General features: G+C 42.5%; 1 protein-coding gene across 4 annotated transcripts in view; it reads right to left on the bottom strand.

Moving 5' to 3' along the window:
• The window catches only part of PAPLN (papilin, proteoglycan like sulfated glycoprotein), a 56,301-nt gene extending 50,903 nt beyond the window's left edge, over positions 1-5,398 (bottom strand). Inside the window, exon 1 of one of the 4 annotated variants that reach the window (XM_030030657.2) lies at positions 4,114-5,398. In XM_030030657.2, coding sequence (XP_029886517.1) covers positions 4,114-4,245 — 132 coding nt within the window. In that variant the 5' untranslated portion in view covers positions 4,246-5,398. The remainder of the gene's footprint in view (positions 1-4,113) is intronic. The other 3 variants (XM_030030629.2, XM_030030638.2, XM_030030668.2) reach the window with 3 other exon arrangements.
• Between the last annotated feature and the right edge of the window lie 19,339 nt (positions 5,399-24,737).

Here is a 24,737-nt window from a genome sequence, read left to right as displayed (position 1 = left end):
AGACTGACAATGTTTTTACAAAGGACTTCTACAGCAATGCCAAGTTCAGCAACAACTGGGGAAGCTATAGCAGCCTCTGTCGCACAGTTTTAATCTGAATACCGAAATCTCACAAAACCGTAGCTGAAAAATCATCAGGTGCAAGAGCAAGATCAGACTGTGAAACACACAGAAGTTCTAGTAAGGCCTCACGCCATACCCTATCAGGGGGTGGGGAAGAGGCAGACCTGCTTCTTTCCCACTCTCCAAAATCCACAATGAAGTATCTAAGGTTTAGGTCAGTGAAGCAGCATCTTCCAAGTAAATGTGGCCACTATGCCAGCTAGTACAGTATTTCATGAGGACAATTTTCTGTCTACCTATTAATATCAGCTGAGATTCAATTTTCTGCAACTAGTCTTCCACTATTAGGTTTGCTGCTAGAGATTTATTATAAGGAGTAAAGATAGGATTCTGCCTTCTATTTTGGTAGTCTCACTGTGCTTAGCTGTTAATTAAATCTGGGAGCATGTAGGGATAACGACAAGTGCACACAGACTAATTTAGACAGTTAACATTGCAACAAGAAGCCACACACTGCCTATGGAAAATACATGAGCAGGATATAACATACCAAACACTAACATAATTGAAGAGGTAATTGAAGAGGAATGGCTAACAACCTTTTACATTTACTACTGTCCTGTCACAGCTCAAGCTTCACTTACATGAGTTACTTAGCCTGATCTGAAATATTACACGACACTGAGCACTGCTGCTGTTTACAAACATGTTAGCCAGCTGAGACTAATCCCTTCCAATTCAAATTTTGGAGAATTCCTTAGGAAAATAAAGGATTTCAACGCTGGAAAATTACTTCTGATTTTAACTTCATTCCATCCTAAATATAAATACGGCAATCTTTTGCACTGTCCAAGGGGTTAAAAAAACAAACAAGCATTATCTCAAAAGGAAACTTTAAACCAATGCAAATTATTTTCTGCCCCTCTTTGCAAGATCTACATCTCTGTTCACTGAGAAGATGTTAGCACTACATTCAACAGTATGCTTGTAGTATACATAAGGAACACCTGTGTCATCTTTAAACAAATTTGCTTGGGGACTAATAACATAGGCAGGAAAACATGAGAATATTTACCCTGAACCTCATGTGGGTTTTGATTGCTGCTGCCTCTACATTGTTTCTGGAACCTAAGATACATTTGTTTCTGGTTTGTTTTTTTTAAGTGAACTCAGTTTTAACTATACATATCTGTAAACATGCCAAGCATGCTACACTTGTATGGGTCCATCTCTTCCCTAAGGAATCACCCTTACTGACTGTGATGCAGACATACCTTCAGTGGTATGAAGTAGGTATTTCCCCAGAGAAGTCAGTGGACTGACTTACATTACTCTGCAAGGGAAAGATGACTAACATGAGAAGAACTAAAAGAAATGAAAAGGAAGAAAAAAACCACAGAACTTTTGACTAACAAACTTAGGAGGCAGAATGTGTGCTAGTGGAATTAGGGCTGCAGTCTCTAAGGATACCGGCCCTAGCATCTTTCATCTGTCACTAAAAATTAACTTCATAAGAAATGATCTTAGGAGGGTGCGATCGCACTGCAGTGCCTGGAGAGATCTCAAAGGAAGCACATGCTCGACTGTGTGATCACAGCAAAATGACAACAGTGTGATCTAAAAATAAACTGGTTCTTTGCTCTGAAGCTGGTTTCTCCCACGGATGCCCAAACCAGAGCCTCCAATTACTGCTTTAAGGGCTAGGCAGAGAAATAAACAATCTGTGGATAGTACTTGTTTTCTATACATCATGTCTGCATGTCAAGAAGGCGAGCTTGTTACTGTGTGAGAAAACATAAACAAGTGGTTTGTACATAGACTATGCATATGAGTATGTACACACTCAAATCCTTTTATATTAAAGTCCCTTCTCAAACATCTAGTAATCATTACTATTCATTGCCCAAGACAAGACTGGACCACAACAAATCACATTTCAGATCTAAGATTCTTAAAAAAAATGAGACAGTGAAACTGTATCCAGCAGAGTATAATTTCCAGTGAAATAAGTTCTTTTGACAAGTCCCTCATACCATGGGCATAACTGCAAATGACTGTACTGGATTAGAGCAATCATCTGTCACTCTCTAGGCTCAGTAGCTATGCTCGGTACACTGAGGGGTTTATCATCAGTTTTGTATAATCCTTCCTACAGACCTAAGAGCAAAGCAACTTAATTCCTCTGGAGTTCACTGAGCACCAATGTGCCACTAGGAGAACGCTTACCCCTTCACTCAGCTAATGATGAGCCTATAACACAAATCATGAGGACTATTGTAATTGCATCCTATGTAGTCTAGGTGCTGTTCTTATAGAAAACACCAGCTCTCATCCTCTTATAAAAAAGCTTGTTGCTGCATATTGATGAGTCACAAGGTACATACATGAACTAATAAAATGGTTAACATTTTATTAACATTTAAAGCCCCCCTCTGAACAAAGACAAAGCCTTCTGGCAGCCTAAGCCCCACCTGTTCTGAGGCACAGAACAGTATTTGATCTTATTTACGTTGCATTCAGAAGAAGGGGCCCTCAATCAAGGTCAGAGGTTTTTTTCCCCAGGTTCCCTATTTTAACAGAACATCTGTGTTACTTTAGAATAAAATTTGATCTTTTAACTCAAACTCAAGTACTACCAAGAAAACCAGTTGCAACAACATAACTCCTTTCCTGTTTCCTAAACCCTTTCAGCAAGTCAGGGCACAGCCATTCACACAGACTCCAGCTGAATCTTGGTGCCTAATTTGTGAGGCAACTAAACCCTGAAGCAACTAGATTAGATAAGCTCTACCAGTGTTCTCTTTTACCACGCTGGAAGTAGCTGGATCTGAGACAGCCCATCCCAAAAACAAAGATACACAATCTGCATCAGAAGTTACTATACTTATTGAACAGCAACATTTGAAATCATCCATTCTTTAACTTCTCTATAGCATAATGGTTGCCACTTTCCCTTAAAATTAATATAATTTAGTTTTATACTCAATATTTTTAATATATATACATAGAGAGACCAGCAAACAAAAACCTACATCCTCGCTTGAAAATCACCTCAAATCTTTCATCACACACCTTTTCTCAAATGCTACATTCAGAGTGGACTGTTTACTAGAGAACAGATTTGGAATACGCAAATGCTAGAAAGAAACTATCCCAACCCCAGCATTTCTGTGAAGCCATCAAGCATTTACACTCATAAAGCAAAATATTTTAAAAACAAACATCTCTGAGGTGTCAGGATGCTCCACAGTGTGTGAGAACCTGAGAATATGCTTGAAAAAGAAGTCTCAATTATCTCGCACTGGACAGGAAAATATGCTAAAAGCAAAACTTCCAGAGACAGCAAATTTGCTGTTTTAGTTTTTTTGCATTTTATTAATCATTCCATTTACTAACATGAACAAATATTAGTTTAAGCTAGTGCCATGCCAAAGATACACGGTCCTATCTACCATTGTTTCACGTCACAAACACTTCTCTTCGCTCTCTGTAACAGTGGAGCATTTGTCCTGAGAGTCCAGAATGAGGTTGTCCAACACACACATGGCTGTGTAGCACACTGGCTCATCAACACGCTGCACCTCAGAAAGAATAATTTTTCATGGCTGCTCTATCTACAGAGACTGGGAAATGCTCTGGCATTATAGAAGGTGGTATATCTCTAAGAAGCCAGGAGAAAAACATAGAAGTTGCAAGCCAGCTTACAGAGAAACTGTTGAAGGGCCCTCATAAGTACAATGCAGAAGGGATAAAACAATTTCCCAAGTCTTGTGAAGATGTTTTCAAAAATAATAAGCAAAGGTGCTTACAAACCCTCTTTAGGGTCTCTACAGACAGACCTAAGGAAACATACCATCTCCCTAAGCTCCCATACTAACACCAGTTACTCCTAGCCCTAGGAACTCCATGCAAAATTAACATTACCTTCATCAAAGCTTTGAAACTCAGTTTTTAAGTCAACTGCTCCTCTATCTCCACCTGACCACCCACAAGGAACAGCAGGGCACCAGGCAAATCTACTGCCCTTCCACATTGCTACCAGCCCATTACCATCTCTGTGCCAGGACAGGTCCCTGAAGCTGTCGCCTTGGCCTGCCTCACACATCGGACTTCCTCAGGGATGAGAGATCCAGTCCTGCAAACCTTCCCTTTCACAAACAGGTCTGTTGACTCCAACAACATCGTTTGGCTGGGGAGAGCCTCCCAAACGGATCCTGCCTCACACAGCTGACAGCAATGGAACACTGATTAGAAGACACTCCCTCCCCTCAGCACCTGCTAGCACACAAACAGAAGCAGCTGAGCGCTCCAGGGGTGATAGTTAGGGGGCAAAAGAGTCGTAGCACCTAGGCAGGCTTTTATTCCTACCAGCAAAAATTATGTTTCTCCAGTCAATATCCCTGCTACATTTGTCTTGCTTTCTGCGTTCTTTCTAGCAGAGCACGTATGTCTGACTCCAGCGGGCTTTCCAGCATCCTATCAAACTGGCACCTTCCCCTTCCACTCCCCTGCTTCCCAAAACCACAACGCCAGGAACAGCAGTTTTGATTACACGAAATCTCAGTGTAATTAACTGCGAGTGAAAGGGATTAATGTTCACCAAATACATAGAGTGTCTTCTTCCCTCCCTTCTAGGAAGTAAAATTCTGCAGTCATAAGGACTCTGGTCTCTCCTCTCCCCTCTACTCTTTTAACTGAAAGAAAAAAATGGTGGGAAATAAAAAATAGTTTAAACAGCACAAGCAGCTTGTGCTGAAAAGACTAGTAGAAGATAGATATCCAGGTAGAGGGATCAGGACACAGCCCAGAACACAAAGTCAGCTCTTACCTTCCGCGTGTACCTGTGAAAGGCGAGTGCAGAAGTTGGAGACACTTACGCCACTCTGCAGCCAAGCTCCAAAACCCACTTTCCTAGTTCTGGTTCAAACAGTGGCTCTTAAGTGCTCTTCTCTCCAGCTTCTGTTTGGTTACTAATCCTTACTGCACAGGAAAAGGAGAGTTGTATTTCATTTAACCCCTTCAGCCTCTAAGCTTATTCACAAGTTTTCGCTTTTGCTTGGGAAAGCCAGAGTTGTAAGCACGCATGCACGCATGCATGCTTTGGAATTGTTTCTAGCTCCTGTAGTCTGTGTGTGAGCACACACATTAGCTCTAAACTGTGCCTTAAGTTATTTCAGGGGTGGGGCCCTTTGTAACTAGTCTTATTTTAGCTGTAGGCAGCATATCAAAAGAGAGACAGTTATCCACACATCCCTTCGCTATTCATTTTCAGTAAGTCCCTAACTCTAAAAAAAAAAAATTATTTAACATTTACTTTAAAACTAAAGCCTGAGTCACAGTTCACAGATATGCTTTTGACCAAAGAAAGTCTGAACTTAAATATAATACACAACTAGGTCTGGCTTTATGCAGAATTAAGCAGATCCCTAAGGTCTGAAAATACCAGCACTTTGGATACAGATCTGAATTTAACCAAAGACAATGGCAGCTCAGGTTTCCCTATTTTTAACTCTAACAAATACAATGCAATTCAGAAACCCTCTGAAAAATCCTGTGGAGGAACCGTTTAGCAACAGAAAAACTGTTAAGGGAAAAGGAATCTAGTTGGATGCATTACAAGGAAAAACTTGTGCTGTTAATCATGTGGATACTAGAGAAATCACTGCATAGCAACTTACATGTTGCCGTTGTTGTCTTATCTTGAAAACAGACAGTTCCCCCCCGCATTGATTTTGTCCTTTGCTTAGTATAAAACAAATAAATATTGAAATACAAAGACCACTGATCTATAAAAATAGATTCTGGTCCAGCAATTATAATAGCTACCAGCATTTCAACCCTACTTAATATTATGACCAAGGTCTCCAAGATTATGAGAATAGCTTTAAAGTCTTAAGTTTGCGTTGGTCTTTTTGTTTGCCTTCCGGTTTTAGAGTCCTTTTTCATCAGTAGTTCATTTGCAACCATGAGAAACAGAATCTTGCTTTCAAAAGGAAAGATGAAGCTTCCGCCTTCAGGTAAATCCACATGCTGGATCTTCCAAGGAAGACATCAAGATGTGCAATGAAATCTCCAGAACTGGTATCACTACTCTTCTTGGCCATACTACTGCTTTAGACAATAAAAAGAGACAATACTGTTGGCAACTGTTGACAAACCTAGACACACAGAGCTCCAAACGGAAAAGAAAGTTTCTAGCAGCCTCATAAATGCACCAGGTGACACAGAAACAATTTTATTCTAGGGCTACAGCTCTTTTCATCCCTGCTGGTCAATCCCTGTGTGGCAACTAGCCACGAAAGGTACACAGTGCACAAATCCTACCCTTACACATCCCACAGGGGACAGAGTTCAAATAAAAGTCACATCTTTCCACATGCAAAAGCAATCCTGCACTTTCCTGTCCAAGCTAACTCTGCCACAATAAACAAGGATAAACCCTAACAGGAAAACCATCACAAAATGGCAACACCTCCACCAAGAAGCAGGGGAACCCCAAAAGGTTGAAAGATACAACATACCCCAGAAGAATGTCTAATGGTGGTGCTGACACACGGCTACCTATGTTCCCCTTGTCAGTAGAGACAACAATTGGACATTGTTAATGCCTAATTAAGAATACAGAAATTATTGTCTTGCCCCTTTAGATTCAAATTTTCCTTTAAGAAAATAAATCCAGGCCTTGGGCCAAGCTGTGGGCCCTGCTTTTCCATCAGAAAGAAGTTACATCAGTGCATGCTTTTTCTTTATCCACCTGTACTCTCAGCTGGCCACTGGCTACTGCCATCCTGCCAGCTGTCACAGTTATATCCTAAGCTTCATGATATTTCATCAAACCAAAACCTGAACCCTTGGCCTTATATGAATAAACCACACGTTCAGATCAGTTTAAAGCTCTTAGCCTGTATCATTGGCAAGAAAAGGCTCGAAATCCAATCCCAAAGGTTCAAAAGCTAGTAGGCAAAAAACCCCACAACTCCAGATGAATTTATAAATACCTGATTCTTAAAATTTCTTCTCACATCACTGGGACACTCACTGAATGTTGTTTGGAAATACCAAGCTTAGTAATGTTCTTGTGGTTTTTGTGTTCTTGTTGATAGTTAAAACTACAAGGGAGTTCAGAGACAGGGAAAATGTGACTGCTCATGTTGGAATCTAGCCAGGATACATCCAAAAAACAGCTGTGCCTACTGCATTAAAGCAGATACTGCATAAACACATCTGGATTCATTTTTAACCCCATAAAGACTTAATAGATAACCTCCCGAGATACTGAAATAAAACAAGTGACCAGACTTTTACCACAGCTAAGCAACATGAAATGTTGATAAAACTCCTTTTATTAACAAAAGGAAAGAAAAATCTGCTCATACCTCCTCGTTCCAGTAGAGACATGACAAAATCAGAAGCTATTAGTAAGAGATTTGAACTCGAGGCCAGTCCTTACCAGTAAAAAGACAATGCAAATATGAAGTAAACTTTTGCCCTGTAGTTCCACAGAAAGTTTTGCATGTGTACCTTTTCTCTGGGAGAAAGGACTTGATCCCTGTGTTGAAATTGTTTTCAACACCTACCATTTAGTGAAAGTAAGATAATCCACTGGTTCAAGACCATTCTCGTCTCTTGATAAGACACTCACAGTTCACTATGGAGTGAATACAGTCAGGACCACAGGCATTTGCCTTTTGCCACTAGCTCTATCCAGTGGCTAGCCTGGAGGCAATGGCATCTGGTTGTCACAGATGTGATCATCAAGAAGAAACAGTTGAGGTGCATGCATAGTAAATGGATACTGCTGAACAAGATATCCCTTCTAATCCCATCAGTGAAGTGCTTTTGGCAAGAAGCAACCTCTACAGGAGCTGTGATACTGGGATTTCAACAGTTACATGGCCAGAGGTCAGTAGTAAGACTTCTGCTTTCTATTTTATTATACTCCAGAAGTACCTTTCATAGAAACAAACCACCAGGATTCCTTACCGTCAGAGGCTGTTTTATAAAGATTTGCATGCTTTACTGGACACAGCTCCAGTCTAACTGGTTATGGCTGTCTGACACTTACAGCATTGTGGTGGGTTGACCTTGGCTGGTCGCCAGATGCCCACCAAGCTGCTCTATCACTCCTCATCCTCAACAGGACATGGGAAGAAAATATGATGGAAAACCTCATCAATCGCGATAAAGACTCACTCACTAGTTACTGTCACAGGCAAGCCAGACTTGACTTCAGGGAAATTAGTCCTGGTTTCAGCTGGGATAGAGTTAATTGTCTTCCTAGTAGCTGGTACAGTGCTGTGTTTTTTGAGTTAGGTATGAGAAGAATGTTGATAACACACTGATGTTTTCAGTTGTTGCTAAGTAATGTTTAGTCTAAAGTCAAGGATTTTTCAGCTTCTCATGCCCAGCCAGCGAGAAGGCTGGAGGGGCACAAGAAGTTGGGAGGGGACACAGCCAGGGCAGCTGACCCAAACTGGCCAAAGGGGTATTCCATACCGTGCGATGTCATGCCCAGTATATAAACTGGGGGTGGGGGGAATCGCAGCTCAGGAACTAACTGGGCGTCGGTCGGCGGGTGGTGAGCAATTGCACTGTGCATCGCTTGCATATTCCGATCCTTTTATTATTCCTATTATCATTTTATTAGTGTTACCATTATCATTATTAGTTTCTTCCTTTCTGTTCTATTAAACCATTCTTATCTCAACCCACAAGTTTTACTTTTTTTTTTTCCCCAATTTCCTCCCCCATCCCACTGGGTTGGGGGGAAGTGAGCGAGCAGCTGCGTGGTGCTTAGTTGCTGGCTGGGGTTAAACCACGACAGTGAGAAATAAGAACAAAACTAAAAACACCTTCTCCCCACCCCTCCTTCTTCCCAGGGGGGAACTTAGCTCCCAATTCTTCTACCTCCTCTCCCCTCCCGCTGAGCAGCATCCAAGAAATTCAGACAAGACTCACAAAGCCTCCAGAAGACAAGCTGGTCTCAGTGGCTTGAGCATTCACCCAAGGAAGTGAAGGATCTGTGTTCAGTTTGTTTAAGAGATCTGAACCTCCCAGGAGACCACTGTGATCAGGAAACCATGCTACAGAGACACATTACAAATGGGTGTTCTTGATCACTCCCTTAGTCATTTAGCGAAAGAGCAAGAATCTGTGATGTTATGGTTATGGTTGGGTCACATGCTTAAAAATGGGATGTTTGCCTTGCTTTGCTTTCAGATTAATATCCAGTTTCTTAACTGATAACCTAATCAAGGGAAATGGACAGCCATTCAAATACTTTAGCCTACTACCTGGGGCATTTTGTTCAGGAGATATGTTCAAATTCTTCTGAGCACAGGATAACACTGAACAGTAATCTGACATCCCAGGTAACTGTGCTGATGACTGAATGACAAGGTAAAGAAATAAGGGTCTCCGGGATGTCAAATCCACTGCTACTGGGGACACTACAGCATATCACTCCTTCCGTCAGCTGCACAAGGGTCTGAAAACAGGAGACTTCAGCTCACTCTGAAAAGAATGCATCTTTTGACATGCTGAATTTCTTCTTATTATTTTTTAAGGAAAAGGCAGAAAAGTAAATTGGATCCAATCTGAACTGAGCTTTTTTCAAACTTGAATAGTACACCAATAACTCCATTCTTCCCAGACGCTCACTCACTATCACAGGATAGGCATGTCGTTTAGCCCTCTGAATCACAGCCTCTCGGTATATAGAATGGACCCTTGCCAATCCTTCAGGAAAAGGAGCTCAATTTCATGCCCAGGAGACATTGCAAAGTCCTTAGAGGAAAGGTGGAAAGCATATTGCACACCAATGAGCTCTACTGTACAACTTAACTGCATCAAAGCCTGTTATCCTCTTGCAGTAACTCTTGCACTGGTCTGTATCTGCTCCAGAGACCTGGCCACCCATGAACTCTTTCAAGTGCTGAGGACTGCTGCAGAGGACTCGATCCTGTACAACTTTTGTACAGATCCTTCTACTAGCAGAGACAATTTTATTATGGTTTGCCAGCGTGCAGCCACTGAAGTCAGCAATGCAAGAGAGCAAACTGGAGTAAGATATATGGAGAATAGACTCCAGTATTGATAGGGTTATTGGTACAACACTCAAGATGCCCTAAGCCGGGGCTTTGAGGACTGCTAAACTATCACTACAGAGAACTAGACACATACAGACCTAGACCAAACAGACTTCTGAAACAATCACCTTCTACATTGTATTCACATTTCCACATGATTTTTAGTCTAGAGGATCAAACTCCATCTGCTGACCTTCACAAGTTCTCGTGGAGACATCGTATTTCTAAAATCTGGAGATCTTTCCGAAGGTGGGATTTCATGAGCAGTGATAGGTAATGAAATAAGTATCACATAGGGCTCTGTCACCTCTTTCATGAAGTTTTGAGGACTTTTAGTCCACTTTTGGGAGGTTTTCCTCATGTTTTCCTGGCTGCACAGAAGCAGCCCGCTTTTGCTTGTTCAGTAATTAGTACTCCCCAACAAATTTGTGCTTCTCTTCACTTACACTCCTTACAAATCCCAAGATACCTCTAGCTTCTACTTTTGATTCACCAACACAGTTTCTTGTCCATTGCGAGTTACTAGCCCAGGATTCCCATCCATCAGCTCATATGCTCATGTGCATCCTTAAACTCCCTCCCTCTCACCCAAGCACATTCTTGCTGCGGGTCAGAGAAAGAGAGGTATCAGCTTCATTCCTATCCAGTCTCCCTTCTTGCACACTTCCACATAATGCAGCCTAGAACAGTAAAAACCAATGCAATCATCAGTATTTTGCTGTAATCTACTCCAGGAACAGACCAGCTCACAGGCACTTGGTATGACTGGGTCCTCTTCTCTTAGTCCCTTCTTGACAACTGAGCCAATTCCTGTTCTGTGCTCTCCAAGAGAGCCTTCAAATAAATTGGCTTTTTGTACTCAAAGAATTAGATACCTCTCTTCATCCCTTTCCAAGATGAGGGAAATGGTAAGCCTGTCACTTCATATTTATTTTGATTCTCACCCAAATCAGGCCAGACTTTTATTCAGGCCAACTTTCTGAACAAGCTGATGATGCTACACATAAGTTTCAGCTCTTCATCCTTAGGCCATTTAAAAAAGAAAAGCAGCACACACTGATATCGGTGTTCAAAAAGCAAAAACAATTTCAAAGTGCTGTGACTAATTCCAAGCAAACTTTGTTGTGAAAGGTGCTCCAATACACTGCACCTCAGGATACAAGTGAAGGCACTAATCCATTTCTAAGACTATACATGGCTACACAAAGATTTGCATATAAAAACCAGAGGACCTACATGTAATGGAATGTACCTCAATTTTAAATCAGCCCAACTCCTCCCAAGTTTGACCCACATAAGCAAAACCAGGACACAACTGAGTCTATTAGAAGGGACTGGGTGTTATATTAATTTTTTCTAGCATTGGATAACACATCCAGTTTTTCAAATGTCTCACACCAAATCTTAGGATATTTACATGAAATTACTCTCACAGCTTTCCTTGAAATTAGACACTTTGAATCCCGCTAATTATTAAGAAACTGATCATAAGGACACTGCAATCCCATTTTCTTTTTCTGTATCGTGGATTTAAATATTGCGTAGGGTGAACTTGGCAGCCACACAGAGAATCTCATTTAGAGAGATTAACCTGGGAACACAGAGAGATCTGGAGGGTCTCCATTAGTCCATTCCTTGCTGCACAGGATTTAAACAGGAATAATTATATTTAGCAAGCATACACGCACACACACACACTCAAAAAATAACATACACATGCATTAAATGAGGCAATGCCTTATCCAGAACAGATGCTCCCTCAGCTGTTTGTTTTCCTTTTATTGTTGGTTTTACATTTTAATGATATATAAAAAGTAGAAGAAATCAGAGGTGGTAAGCAGATTTGAGCTAGAGAATTAATTTCAAGAGAAAACATTTTTAGTTCTTATACAAACAAATATAGTGATTAATGTTGATTTCTTCTGCTCCCCAAGCTGTCACTGGTGAGCAAGGAGCAAGGCTGGTCATTTGTATTCAGATTACATTTGAAAACATAAAGGACAGTCTCCGATCTCCCGAATGTTTTCCAGATATTCCAATCTGCTCCACCCAAAATAGCAAAAAATAAAAGTCTAGATCACACAAATTTAAGAAAACATGTTGTCACACCTCCCACTTACAGCGATTGACAGAAAAAGCTGTTCCCCATGGATGTCCCAGTGCTTGCTTTGCCACACAAACAGCAGCCCTCTGCCCAGAAGGTCTGGCCCAGTGCTCATTCAAATTAATGGGAAGATTTTAATTTCCAAAGGCTTTGGATCAGGCCTAGACTGATGTGGCAGAGGGGACGGCAGAGAAGGAACAGTAACAATCTAATTCTAGGCCTGATCTCAGTATTTTTATAATCGATGACAAAACTACAATTGTTTTCACCAGTGCTGGACTGAGTCCTAAGACAAGGTCTTGCTGAACTATTCTGCCCCTGCCTGAATCTCCACGGCAGCCAGGTTTCCCCTTCCCCCTGCGCTGACTCCCTGCTCTCAGCGTGCTTAGTCCCCTGCACAGCGCGCCCGGCCTCCTCATGCCACACAGACCCTGAGCCCCTCAGGGATGGAAAGAGTTTCTCTGCTTCTCCCAAACGTCATCCCTCACTGGGAAGGGGGAGCTTGCTGGGCAGAGATAACAATGCAGCAAAGCTTCGGAGGAAAGAAAGGAGCTGGCTACATCACAGCCAACATGAAGAAAGATCCTCCTGGAACTATTCCAGCTATTCTCCATTTAAACATTCAGACTTTTTCTTCCTTTAAACATTCAGGATTTTTCTCTCAGCACTCTCTCCACACTGCCCCCAGAGATCTCCCGCTATTCACTGCGGAGTCAAAAGTCACCTGCTCTTAGCTGGGCTTGGCACTGACTGCCCCAAATGCTGCTTAGGAAAGACAGGAGAAAAGTTGAAAGCAAAACCTCTGACAAGAAATTCTCACCCCCATGCCCCACATACATTTATCCCTCCTAATTCCCAGTCTGTTTATACACGTCACTTCTGTTTAAGAAAAGTAAATCCAGTGCCAGAACATAGCTCTTTGGTTAAAAATTGTTATATTCAGCAGAGGTTTAACTCTAGCATACTAAACATGGAGTCATTAGGATTTAACGCTATTGAAATGGAAATTGAGACAGAAACCTTTCCAGTTCTTATACTTCACTTTGGAATTGGAAGAGGACAACACCGACTGTAATAGCATTAAAAGATCCTCTGGACCAACGTGCTCTTGATAGCAAGTACTTGGAAGCAGGAGGCATGACGTACGCTCTTGCTGATGTCTTCCAGAGTCAGGCAGCAAGGAAGCTGACACCCTGGTAAGGACAGCACCACAGCCTCGCTGTGCAACAATGAAAAGTTAGCAACAAAACAGAGCAACAGGGGCTGTGAAATCGATGATGCTTCTCTCCATCTCGGCAGACTCTCGTGGCACAGCTCTCTCCAGTGGCTCAAGGCAGAGACAGTTCTTTTCCCGGGCTCTGTCCTTGTGCAGCTCCCATGGGGCATGAGAAGGTGCCCAGATCCTGGCAGCCGTTGCTGTACGCCTATGGCTCAGATCTCTGACAAGGGATTCTGGAATGAGACTTCCCTCCCAGCATAATGAGGTATTTAGTCATTAACAAAGGAGCCTTCTGGGGCAGAATTCCAGCTGCGCCTGAGATCTTGCCTCCGCAAAGAGACACAGGGTTTTTCCAGCACACAGGTTTAGTCTGAGGAGGAAAAGAAAGGGTTGCTTCAAAATACCAATCCAGGGATTTTTGGTTGCAGCGGTCGAAGGTTTCTGTTTACTCTTAGATCAGGTTAAGAAATCTCTCGCTTCTCTTTCCTGCTGCTTCACAGCTGCCGGTTGAGCTTCTGTGCTTGCCGCTCCTTTGCCTCAAAGGCAAACTTGGTGTCCTGCAGCTGGGCAATGGCCTCCCTGGCCTCCTTCAGGTCCTGGCAGATGTGCTCGTACTTCTCCGTCAGCTCCCTGTTCTCTCGGCGCAGCTCCTGTACCACCTGGTTCACCTCCTCCGTCTGCTTGGTGCAGTGGATCTTCAGCTGCTCTACCTCAGAGAGCATGATCTCCATGTTCTTGACCAGTGACTCCAGTTTCTCTTTGGACATGGTGTCAGGATCGGTTCTATTCAGTATGCCTAACCCAAACCCGAAAGGGACAAAGAAAGCCACCCTGTGTAACATGCACCAGGAAGCCTGGCACTCACAGTCTTGTGGTCTCTTTTTATACTCCCTCCAGCTCATCCTCCTCCCTTCCCTTTCCTTCCCCAAAGTGTCCCTAATCTTCTTTGCTTGGTTAATCTACTTATTTTTATTGCGCTGTAGAAATCTACTGAAGGGCTGACAACCCCGCAGTAACATATGTGCTGTGCAGCAAAAGCCAGAGCAATAATGAGGCTCTATGCAGCCTGCCCAGAGAAAAACAGCTTCCGTCTGAAGAACTCTCTCGGGAACCCCTTGCAGTGCCCATTAAAGTACAAAGAAACCTCTTCAAGCCAGGTGCACCCAATCCCATGAGCACAGCCTGACTTTCATCTTACATATACTGAGGTAAGCAAGCTTACAGCAATATAAGCCAAGTATAGGCAAAGAGAATTAGCCTCAGTTTCTCTTCCTCTCTCCTAATCTTATGTTTGGGCAAGATGGAAAGAACAAAACATAAATTTCCTTTTTTTTTTTTCAGGAGAAGCTCTTTCCAACAACTAACTCCACAACAGCCTGTACCCCATTTTCTGTTGAAGGAGTTCACAATGGTTATCACAATCAGCGGCAACCACAGTTACTGGGCCATGTACCACTTGAAGGTGGCTTATGTTCTGTTAGGGACATGCAGACTAGAGATTTTAAACCCTGGTTCCATTCCCCTCCTGAAGTCACTTCAGCTGTATCAGTAACATTGGCCAAAGAAGTTACACAAAAACTTCTTCCTGGACAGACACGCCACCCACAACAGAGCCTTGAACTGCTGCTGAACACTACCGTGAACCTGTGGGAATCAGGACTGAGATGCCAGTCTGGCAATACACTGATTACTCAGGTCACACCAGGCAGCAGGATGATCCCAGCAGTCACAAGGGATTGAGAGAGTCTGGCCGACTTTCTGGAGTTTGACCCAGACTTTCTTATGTATCCAGTTAATTAATGCACTTGCCTAGACAATAAAAATCATTAAGTAGCCAGGGATCTCCTGTAGCAATATCACCCCTGAGAAATTAATTTGGCTGAAAAGAAGGTGTTACCGCATGTGGCTCTCCAGGAAAGAATCCATGCAATTTAGCACTGATTGTCAGAGGGCATAGACCACGGCAGAGACAAGAATACAGGCTTGCCCTTGGATAACTTGCAAAGTAAGGACAGAAAAGAGTGTCTCCCTCCTTACTCCCCATGTCAGAAACATTTCCTCCAGGCTGAGTCTGCGCCTTTTCAAAAGCCCTCAGCCTGTTCTACACACCCACAGAAATGCACAATCTCATTTGCCATATATCACATACAGCCATGGATCTGCCCTCACTGTATTCACCTCGCAGAATTATGTTCCAGTGCATGGTATTGCATAATGGCCTTTATTCTTGCATGCTGTTTTGCAATTCCAGTCCTCTTAAAAAAGACCCCTAGGTAAGATCCTGTAGTCCCATCACACACCTTCAATACCAGGTTGAGAGAGAATACATGTGTTCACATGCATAGCTCCCACAAATACATTTTTCCTCCACAAAACGTTGCTTTTTTTTTCAGCTATGGAGAGTTTTAGATGCTTCATCCCACAATTCATTCCCCCTTTTCTTTCCCCTGCTAGGCTCAGAGAAATGAAGCTCTTTCTTCCAGGGAATTTTACATCTCCTCCAGCACTGGATGAAAACACTGCTGGACACTGGCCAAGTTCCGACAGTGTTCAAAGGCCTGGGACTTCTCACAGCTGGAGGTTAAAGAGTCACTCACAAAGCCAGCCATCCTACTGCCTTCTCACACAAGTGCACCAGTGGACCCCTCTCATGCTGGCAGATGGAGTGCTTTGCACCGCACTTTGAAATGAGCAGAAAGAGTGACATCCTTCAGATGAAAAGGGAGTGGGAGAATCTAAACATAATTAGAATATGTCCTGAAGTCCTTGAAGAAACATTTGCACTGGCTGTCAGCCCAGATCCCACGTGATGCACATGGCACTGGAATAGGCTGGAACATGTTGCAGCATTACAAAACAGCAGGTCTTCATTAGTGAGGAATCTTCCCTGTCTCCACAACTGTACACACTGCACCCAAACATTTTAAATCGAGCAGAATTACCATGATGCATAAAGGGAGTGCCACAGAGGTCATCTACTTGGATATGAGTAATTGATACATCATCTCTCACTATCTTACCCTCAAATTTATTTAAGTTGCCTTGGATACAGACAGAATCTTGGCAACAGAAACTGTGTAAGAGACACTACTGAAATAACAATGTAAAATGAAAACAAGGAGTAGCATGAGACGAGTTTCTAACAAAGAAAGATGGGAATCATTACTAGGCTTGGTTTGATTAAAAATATTCTTTGATGAAGTAAGAAGTAGGAATTAAAAACACGGTCGTGAAAACTGCAGTGGGAGAATGATGCAAAAATCACTCGAGCTAGAGAAATACAGCAATAAGACTAATGTGAACTGTACTTTCTTACCTTTAGTCAATGCTGGACTCTACTGTTGCAGAAGAACGGGAGGCAGAGGCAAACACCAAGAGTGAATTCATCTGGGAAAAATGCAGAACAGTATACCTGAGAAAAACAATTCAAACCACAAGAATTCTGTGCACAAGGACACACAGCAAACAGCAGTGTTGGGAGTTATGGGGAAATAGCATGTTAAACAGACATTTGTGACACAACAAAGCAGGGGAAAATAATAAAGCACTGCTAGGCTGTATTACATAGAGGCATGAAGTACCTTCAGCTTCTCCCTCCCTCCACCCCACTGGAGGTGAAATGTAACATTTCGTTCTTGTTATAAAGGAGCCAAAAAAAGTTTGAAACTTAGACAAGTCTCCACAGAAGATGCCGATTTCAAAAAATGCCGACTCTAGGAACCAGGTTTAGAAAGAAGGACTGAAAACTGCATGGCAAGGTATTTCTAGGACTGTTTTGCAGTCGTGCCCAGGTCCTCTGCACATTCTAGGGAAGAAAAAACTCAGCTGGAAGAATGCTTCTGTAATTATTAAGGGCCCGACTGTGCAATTGTCATTTTGAAAACACCAGTGATTTCTATGCACTCAGCCAAATGGTGCCTGTCTGGTCATTTCACAGCCATATTAAATCACAAAAACTTGGTGTTAAACCTCTCACTATAGTACACACTGCATTGGAAGACAGCATCGCTAAATCTATCAGCCCTCTCCTGCATGTTCTTCCTCTATTCCACCTTTCCCTCACATACATGGATTTGAGATATATGAAAGCAGGACAGGCAGAGCTAATTGAGAAAAAACAGAAGAGCAACCACTGGGAACACCCTCTCCTGCTTTTGTGGACGGCAAGAAAATTGTAGGAAGCAGCACAGGTGGAAGTGAAACTTCTGGTGCTTTCCCATAATGGCTGGGAGCTACCACATCTGACTGCAGAACCATACTCAACTATTCTGGTTTTAGCACTAGAAGCAGACAGTATGAGGCTGCCAAGCTGAGGATGGTTCATGTGAGACATACTTGTGTCTTCTTCACAGGTCTCTGAGCCAAAGAGAATCAACCATTCCTCTCACCCAGAGGCACACACAAGCCAGAAATGCAGGTTTCCTATCACGTGAATACCTCTGAAAGTCTGAGGAGGAGATGCAAAAATCATACCCTTTAAGTATCCATTTGAAAGCAGACCACAGGCATTCCAGTTTCTAGCTATTTCAAAGGGCTCCTGGGAACATTTGTGGAATAAATCAGTAAGCTACCTCACTCTCTCTCCGGGGTTTTCTCAGCAACACAAGGGGGACAATTCACTAGCCTAGATTTTTAAATGGGAAGGAAAAACTGCAAACCCCAGCAAGAATGGTTTTTAAATAACTGCTCAGGCTGACAAAGCAAACCACTCAGTATAAACCCTGCAGTGTAAGAAGTAAAGCTACAAAACACATACCTCATCTTCTCAGGCACATACTTAAAACTGGAAATAGATACAGCATTGTATCAGCCACACACGCCAATACCCAATGCAACATTCAGAGAAGTGCAGTGGGAGGCAGCACTTTACTGTCTCATAGCAGCTAGTTTAAAGTTATCATCCCCAGCTAGCAATGGTCACTATTTTAACACTATTTTTTAATCCATTCAGTGCCACACTAACTCTAGTGATAGAGTTAGAGCTTTCCACACTGTTCTCTCATGCAACCTTTTCACTTATCCCTGGTTTATCCCCCAGCGGCGTGTCTAGCAGACAGTGCAGCACGCGCAAGCTCTGTGCTTCACCATCTAGGAAGTCCACTTGGGTAAATGCATTACGCAAACAAACTCATTACAAGATTAAGCATAAAGAGCTCTCATCTCTATAATTATAGTAAAACCATTTGAAAAAAACCCACTAAAGACCAAGCAGCACCTGCAGACACAGACCATTCCTGTAACAGTGAGTGGGAGACATTTGTGCCCAGCTGTTAAATTTGTTTCTAATAAAAGAAAAACACCATTACTACACATGTCAAAATACTCAGCACTGTGTAAGACATTGACATAACAATGATCTCACTCTGCAGAGCTTAAGAGACTATTGATTAAATCTGCTTTCTTATTAAAACATGAATTTTAATTTTAGCTACAATTCTAAGTATTAATCATATCTTAGGTAATTTGGCAGAACTTGAGTTGAGCTGGACATAACACTACATGATTTACACGTTTTTATCTAAAACGCTGCACCAAAAGGATACCCACCCAAAATTATGATCAAAATCCTTGACAAAAATCAAAATAATATGACTCAATATTGTTAGCGTCTACAGAGGTATTAATGAATGCAGAGGTACTTTTTTTCCATTCAGCCTCCATCTACTCACCAGTCAGATCAAAACATTTAAGAATTAATTTAATATAATACAGCTCAGTGAAGATAAATTGATACCTTTAACAGAGTTATCCCCAAACTGGGTTGATTTCTGCTAAGAAATCAACTGGGCGGTGTAAGTACCAAACAGTGACAGGTTGCTTATATAAAGTGAACTCCCCGCCGCCCCCCCCCCCCCCCCCCCCCCCCCAGCATTTTCACCATCTAAGAGGAGGAAGAAGCAGTTGCCTCATGCCATAAAATTACTGAAGATTTGTGGTGAAAAAACTTCCAAAGTGGGACAAAGTGTTGGAACCTTCAAATTAAATAAAACAGTAAAAAATCTGAATTACCGTTTTTAAATGTTAAGAATGTTTCAAAACAGAAGCTGTTTTAAAGTGAGAACTTTGTTTTGTTCAGTGTCAGACTGGAAAGTTTCCAAAGGCCCTCCAAACAGTAATGCAAACAGTTCTGCTGGGAAGACATTCTCCATCCCACCTAACCAGTCTTCGGGTCAGGACCTATACAGGACACCTCCTGGGGACCGCACGGGGCAGGCTGAGGGGATTTCGATCCCACACCAGGCTCCTTGGCTTGTGCCCCATCTGGGGGGTGTTCACGGCTCCCTCCCTACACTGCCTGAAGGCAACACTCTGAAAAGGAAGGGGAAAGAGGAAGGAACCACCTTCCCTCATCCCTCAGTGTGGATGGAGGTCAGCCCACATCTCCGAAGCCTGCAAGGGCAGATCAAACGCACAGGACTCAAATGGTGGTCCAGGTAACTCACTGAGCAAGGCACCCGAAGGTGTAATTAGACCTGATGAAAAGGTTTAACGGTAGCACCAGGCATCAAACAAAAGTCACCAAAGGGGTAGGAAGTTATTCAAAACTGCTAAAACTGCTATGGCATTTCAGTCAAGAGAGTGTTGCAGAATTTTTGCAGTAGCTGTCCAGCTTCCCTCTAATACCAGGAACTCATCCACAGACAGCGGGACAGGAATAACAGTCGATAGTTTGTCTAACACATCTTTCCATGTCATGTTGAACTAAGGGCCACTGGAAAAGAGGGGAAGGAGCAAAAAACAATTACCCATGATCAAAACTTTCGAGGGGCAAACAGATAGATTTTTTTTTTTAAATTTGCAAATAACTAACTAACCTTGGAAACAGTCTTCCCTTTGCTCTCCAGTGTGATTTGTCCTAAAGACTGAGTGTCCATCTAGCCCGAACATGCAGACTTCAGGAAAAACAAACAAATAAAAATCCCCCAAACGCTGCTATTATTCAGTATGTATCGAAATACCAGTTCAAAGAAAAGATGCATATTGCTTATTTGCAGGACCTGAGGTTATGTAATCCAGTACTGTAACCAGACCACACCAAATAAATTGGCAATGGCACAGATGTCAGTAATTACTGAGAAATTTGATCTGGTGAGAAAGAAGGTCTTTCTTAGTTCTAGATACACATGAACAAACATTCACATCATTTTTGGTTCAGGATGCCAAATTCTATTATAATGATTATTTTGACATTTAAAATTCTCCCTACCTAGCTAAACTGATCTCCAAAAAACAGTTGAAGAATCTGTCAGTTTTCTGTGGATTTCTCTTGACTACCTATTGTACATTTAAGAATAGTCACCCAGCATTATCCAAATACTTCAAGGAATTTTTAATTGTGTTAGCTTTTCAGGGACTACAGAATTCACAGCAATATATAAATATGACCCAGTGCTGTTTGGGAAGCCTCAGAGACTCTAAGGAATGGAAGCACTGAGGATGAAAGGACTTTCTCAAAAAGGATGCTTTTAAACTATGGGAGATCCATGACAGTGGCAAGCTCTTGCCCAGAACTGCCTAGAAACAGTTTCATTTAACCATGACAACAAATTGTGGTATAAATGAAGACTAGCTTCCCAGGTGACTGTCCTCCTACTAGCTTGTCATGAGATCTGTCCCTCAGCAAATCCTAATCAAACACCATCAAAGTAGACAAAAGCACTAAACTTTCCTGGGGCAACAAGTAGCATCTTCTCAGTGCTGCATCTCTAGTTCCCTGTAACATAAACAGCCTTGACGATCTTTAAGCAGATTAAGCACACAACAGCTTCATCTCCACAGGAAGTGGGATTAAAAGGTTTATTGCTACTATGACAACAGCCAGGTTCTGCTGTTCTTAAAATAGTTTTGAAACCTTAACACTGACTGGAAATGCATACATGCCTCCCCTACAGGATTCATCATGTACTAAATACAGTCCTTCAAAAGGAAATCATATTTTATAAGTCTACTTTTTTAAAGTGTATATTTTTATCGTGCTCTTTAATCCCTTGTTACGAGCACTAAGAATAGAAAGCAGTAAAAAAGGCACAGTGCTGCCATGTGGCTGTGATTACAGCTTTAGAAGTGATTATTGCTGGGAGCTGGCTGCAGACACCAGGACAGGCCCTGCTCTCTCACTTCTGCTCCAAGGCAGCATTCATTTCTTTCCCCCAGACAGTAATCAACCCCCTTGCTGAAACGGAGCACACCGGGGACTAAGCAGCTCTCTAGCTGCTCAGTGCTGCCAGACACCAGCCATTTTTGGTCTTACAAATCTCCCCCTTGACAGCCACAGGCATTCTGTTGCATCTAAGTAAGAACGAATTCCTTCCTCATAGGTAACTACTGGAAGTAGAATTTGTCACAAAGTTCACTACCAAACAGTATCAGTTAAGTTTGTGCCCAGGACGTAAGTCTGCCAATAATGAAATGGTAGCAGGCCATTCTTCATTCGAGTATGTTATTGTATGGGTGATTAGTATTTTATTGTTGAGGATGGCTAAATAAACCATTGATTCAATTGAATATGCAGCTATTACATTCGATGAATATCCAGCTCTGCTCTGAGGCATTCTCCAAGCACGTTCACGCTGGTTTGTACAACAAAACCACTAAGAAGTACAATGCTTAATTCTGACAGAAGCACTACCCAGATCAAAGCTGATAACCCTTACCTAAAACTACAGAAATCAGAAAATTAGTACGAACACAGAAGTCTATTCATTACTCCAGTCAATTTAGCTTAAAAGCATATTTTAAAACAAAGAAAAAGCAAATCTAATCAAATTACATTGGTACTATCCATCAGCATCTCTTGATGCCAAGCTGAAATCACCTTGCTGCAGCAAATCGGGCTTTAAAGAGAATAAAACAAAATTCAGGTTGTAAAACTCAGGAAGCAGTTGACTGTTTCCTTATCCAACCCCAGTTCTGTTAGCTCCTGTCAATGAAGGCTGGTTCTTTTGTCTATAGAGTTCACAAATTCCTGACATTTACAGACATTTGGCCTTAAACATACCTTTAACTGAGATTTCTCAGTAATTTAAAAATACCTAGCAGTGACTGCTACAGACCAAGCTGAATTCTCCATGAGAGCTGATGCTGTCAATAAAAGAAACTTACTTACCTATCCCCAAAAGATTACATTAAAAACAGAATGAAGTAAGAAAACAAATGGGTAATTAAATTAGCATATTAGAATCATACCTCGAAGTTCAGGATTTAATTGCAGTAAGATAAAATACTATTAAGATGGAAGTCAAATTAGGCCCCAAGTCTCACTTTTAGAGGACATTTTAACTCCTAGTTCCAAAAACTATTTCTATTCCTAAAACATTTCATCATATCACACCTCAGAACTAGATCAGGATTAAGAAATCCACATATTCTGGCAGAGTTTTGTGGCCCTGCACTGGACTCGCTCCACTAAGTCCCATCTTCCTTGTACTGGGGAGCCCAGAATTGGAGATGGCACTCCAGATGTGGCCTAACCAGTGCTGAGCAGAGAGGAAGGATCATCTCCCTTCACCTGCTGGCAACACTCCTCCTGATGCAGCCCAGGATGCTGCTGACATTCTTTGCTGTAAGGGTGCACTGCTGGCTCATGGTCAGCTTGCTGTCCACCAGGACACCAAGGTCCTTCTCCGCAGAGCTGCCTTCCAGCTGGTCAGACCCCAGCATGTACTGGTGCCTGGGGTTACTCCTCCCCAGACGCAGGGCTTTGCATTTCCCCTTGTTAAACTTCATGAAATACCTTTCTGCCCAGTTCTCCAGTCTGTTGAGGTTCCTCTAAATGGCTGCATAGTCATCTGGTCTATCAGCCACTCTTTCCATTCTTCTGTCATATGCAAACTTGCTGAGGGTGCACTCCATTCCGACATCCAGATCATTAATGAAGAAGTTGAACAGTATTGACCCCAGTATTGAGCCCTGTGGTATACCACTAGTGACTTGCCTCCAGTTGGACTTTGTGCTGCTGATCACAACCCTTTGGGCCCGAGCATTGTGCCAGTTTTCAGTCCATCTCACTATCCACTTATCTAACCCACACTTTGTCTGCTTGTCTATGATGATGTTATGGGAGATGGTGTGAAAAGCTTTACAAAAGTTAAAGTAAACAACATCAGCTGTTCTCCCCTCATCCAGCAAGCCAGTCACCTCGTTGTAGAAGGCAATGAGGTCGGTCAAACATGACTTCTGCTTCATAAATCCATGCTAACTGCTCCCAATCACCTTCTTGTCCTTCATGTATTTGCAAGTGCTTTCCAGGATTATTTTCTGCGTCAGCTTCCCAGGGACTGAGGTGAGGCTGACTGGCCTGTAGCTCCCCAATTCTTTCCTGCTCTTCTCAAGGATAGGAGAGAAATTTGCTCTCTTCGAGTCTTCATGAACTTCTCCCAACTGCCATGACCATTCAAAGACAAGTGAGAGTGGCCTCACAATGACATCAGCCAGCTCCCTCAGCACTCATGGGTGCAACCTGTCAGGCCTCATAGACTTAAGTACATCCAGTTTGTTCACATGCTCCCTAACCTGGCCTTTTCCACCAAGGTCAAGTCTACCTTGTTCCAGACTTTCCCTCTGCTCTCAGGGCTATGGGATTCCTTACGGCCAGCCTTACCAATAAAGACTGAGGCAAGGAAGGCAACAAGTACCTCAGCCTTCTCCATATCATTTGTCACAAGTTCCCCTGCCCCCATTTGGGGCGGGGGACGACACACCTTTCTTCCCCAGTCTTCTTTTGCTGTTATATAGGTGTATAATCCTTTCTTCCTGCCCTTCACACCCCTTGCGAGATTCAACTCCAGAAGGGCCTTGGCTTTCCTAACCCAATCCCTGCAAGATCAGAAAGCAACTCTATGCTTCTTTTGGGTCATCTGCCCCTGCTTCCACCTCTTCTACACGTCCTGTTTGGATTCAGTTCGGAGCTCCTTGCTCACCCATGCAGGACTCCTACCACCTGTCCTTGACTTTCTACTTGTCAGGATTGACCCTTCTTTAGGTCTTCCATGCAGAGACAAGGCAATTCCCCAAAGGAACATCTTCAATAGCAGTCAGTCAACTCAAACAAATACGAATTTTGCAGTGAATACTTCTCCTAAACAACAACAAAAAAACGGTGCTTGGGAAAAGCGCTTTTTCAGTGGTATTGATATGAAATCAACAACAAAATAACAATACACACTACTGTTAATCAAGTGTTTTCTTTCTGACGATCCTGTGTATTTTTCCTGGGTAACACTGATCTTCATTGTGCCAGCTGGTGTTTCAGTATAATCTCATA

Source organism: Aquila chrysaetos, chromosome 2 (assembly GCF_900496995.4).
Source record: "Aquila chrysaetos chrysaetos chromosome 2, bAquChr1.4, whole genome shotgun sequence".
NCBI lineage: Eukaryota > Metazoa > Chordata > Aves > Accipitriformes > Accipitridae > Aquila > Aquila chrysaetos.
The sequence above is the reverse complement of the archived record's forward strand: the minus strand, read 5'-3'. Positions and strand labels throughout refer to the sequence as shown.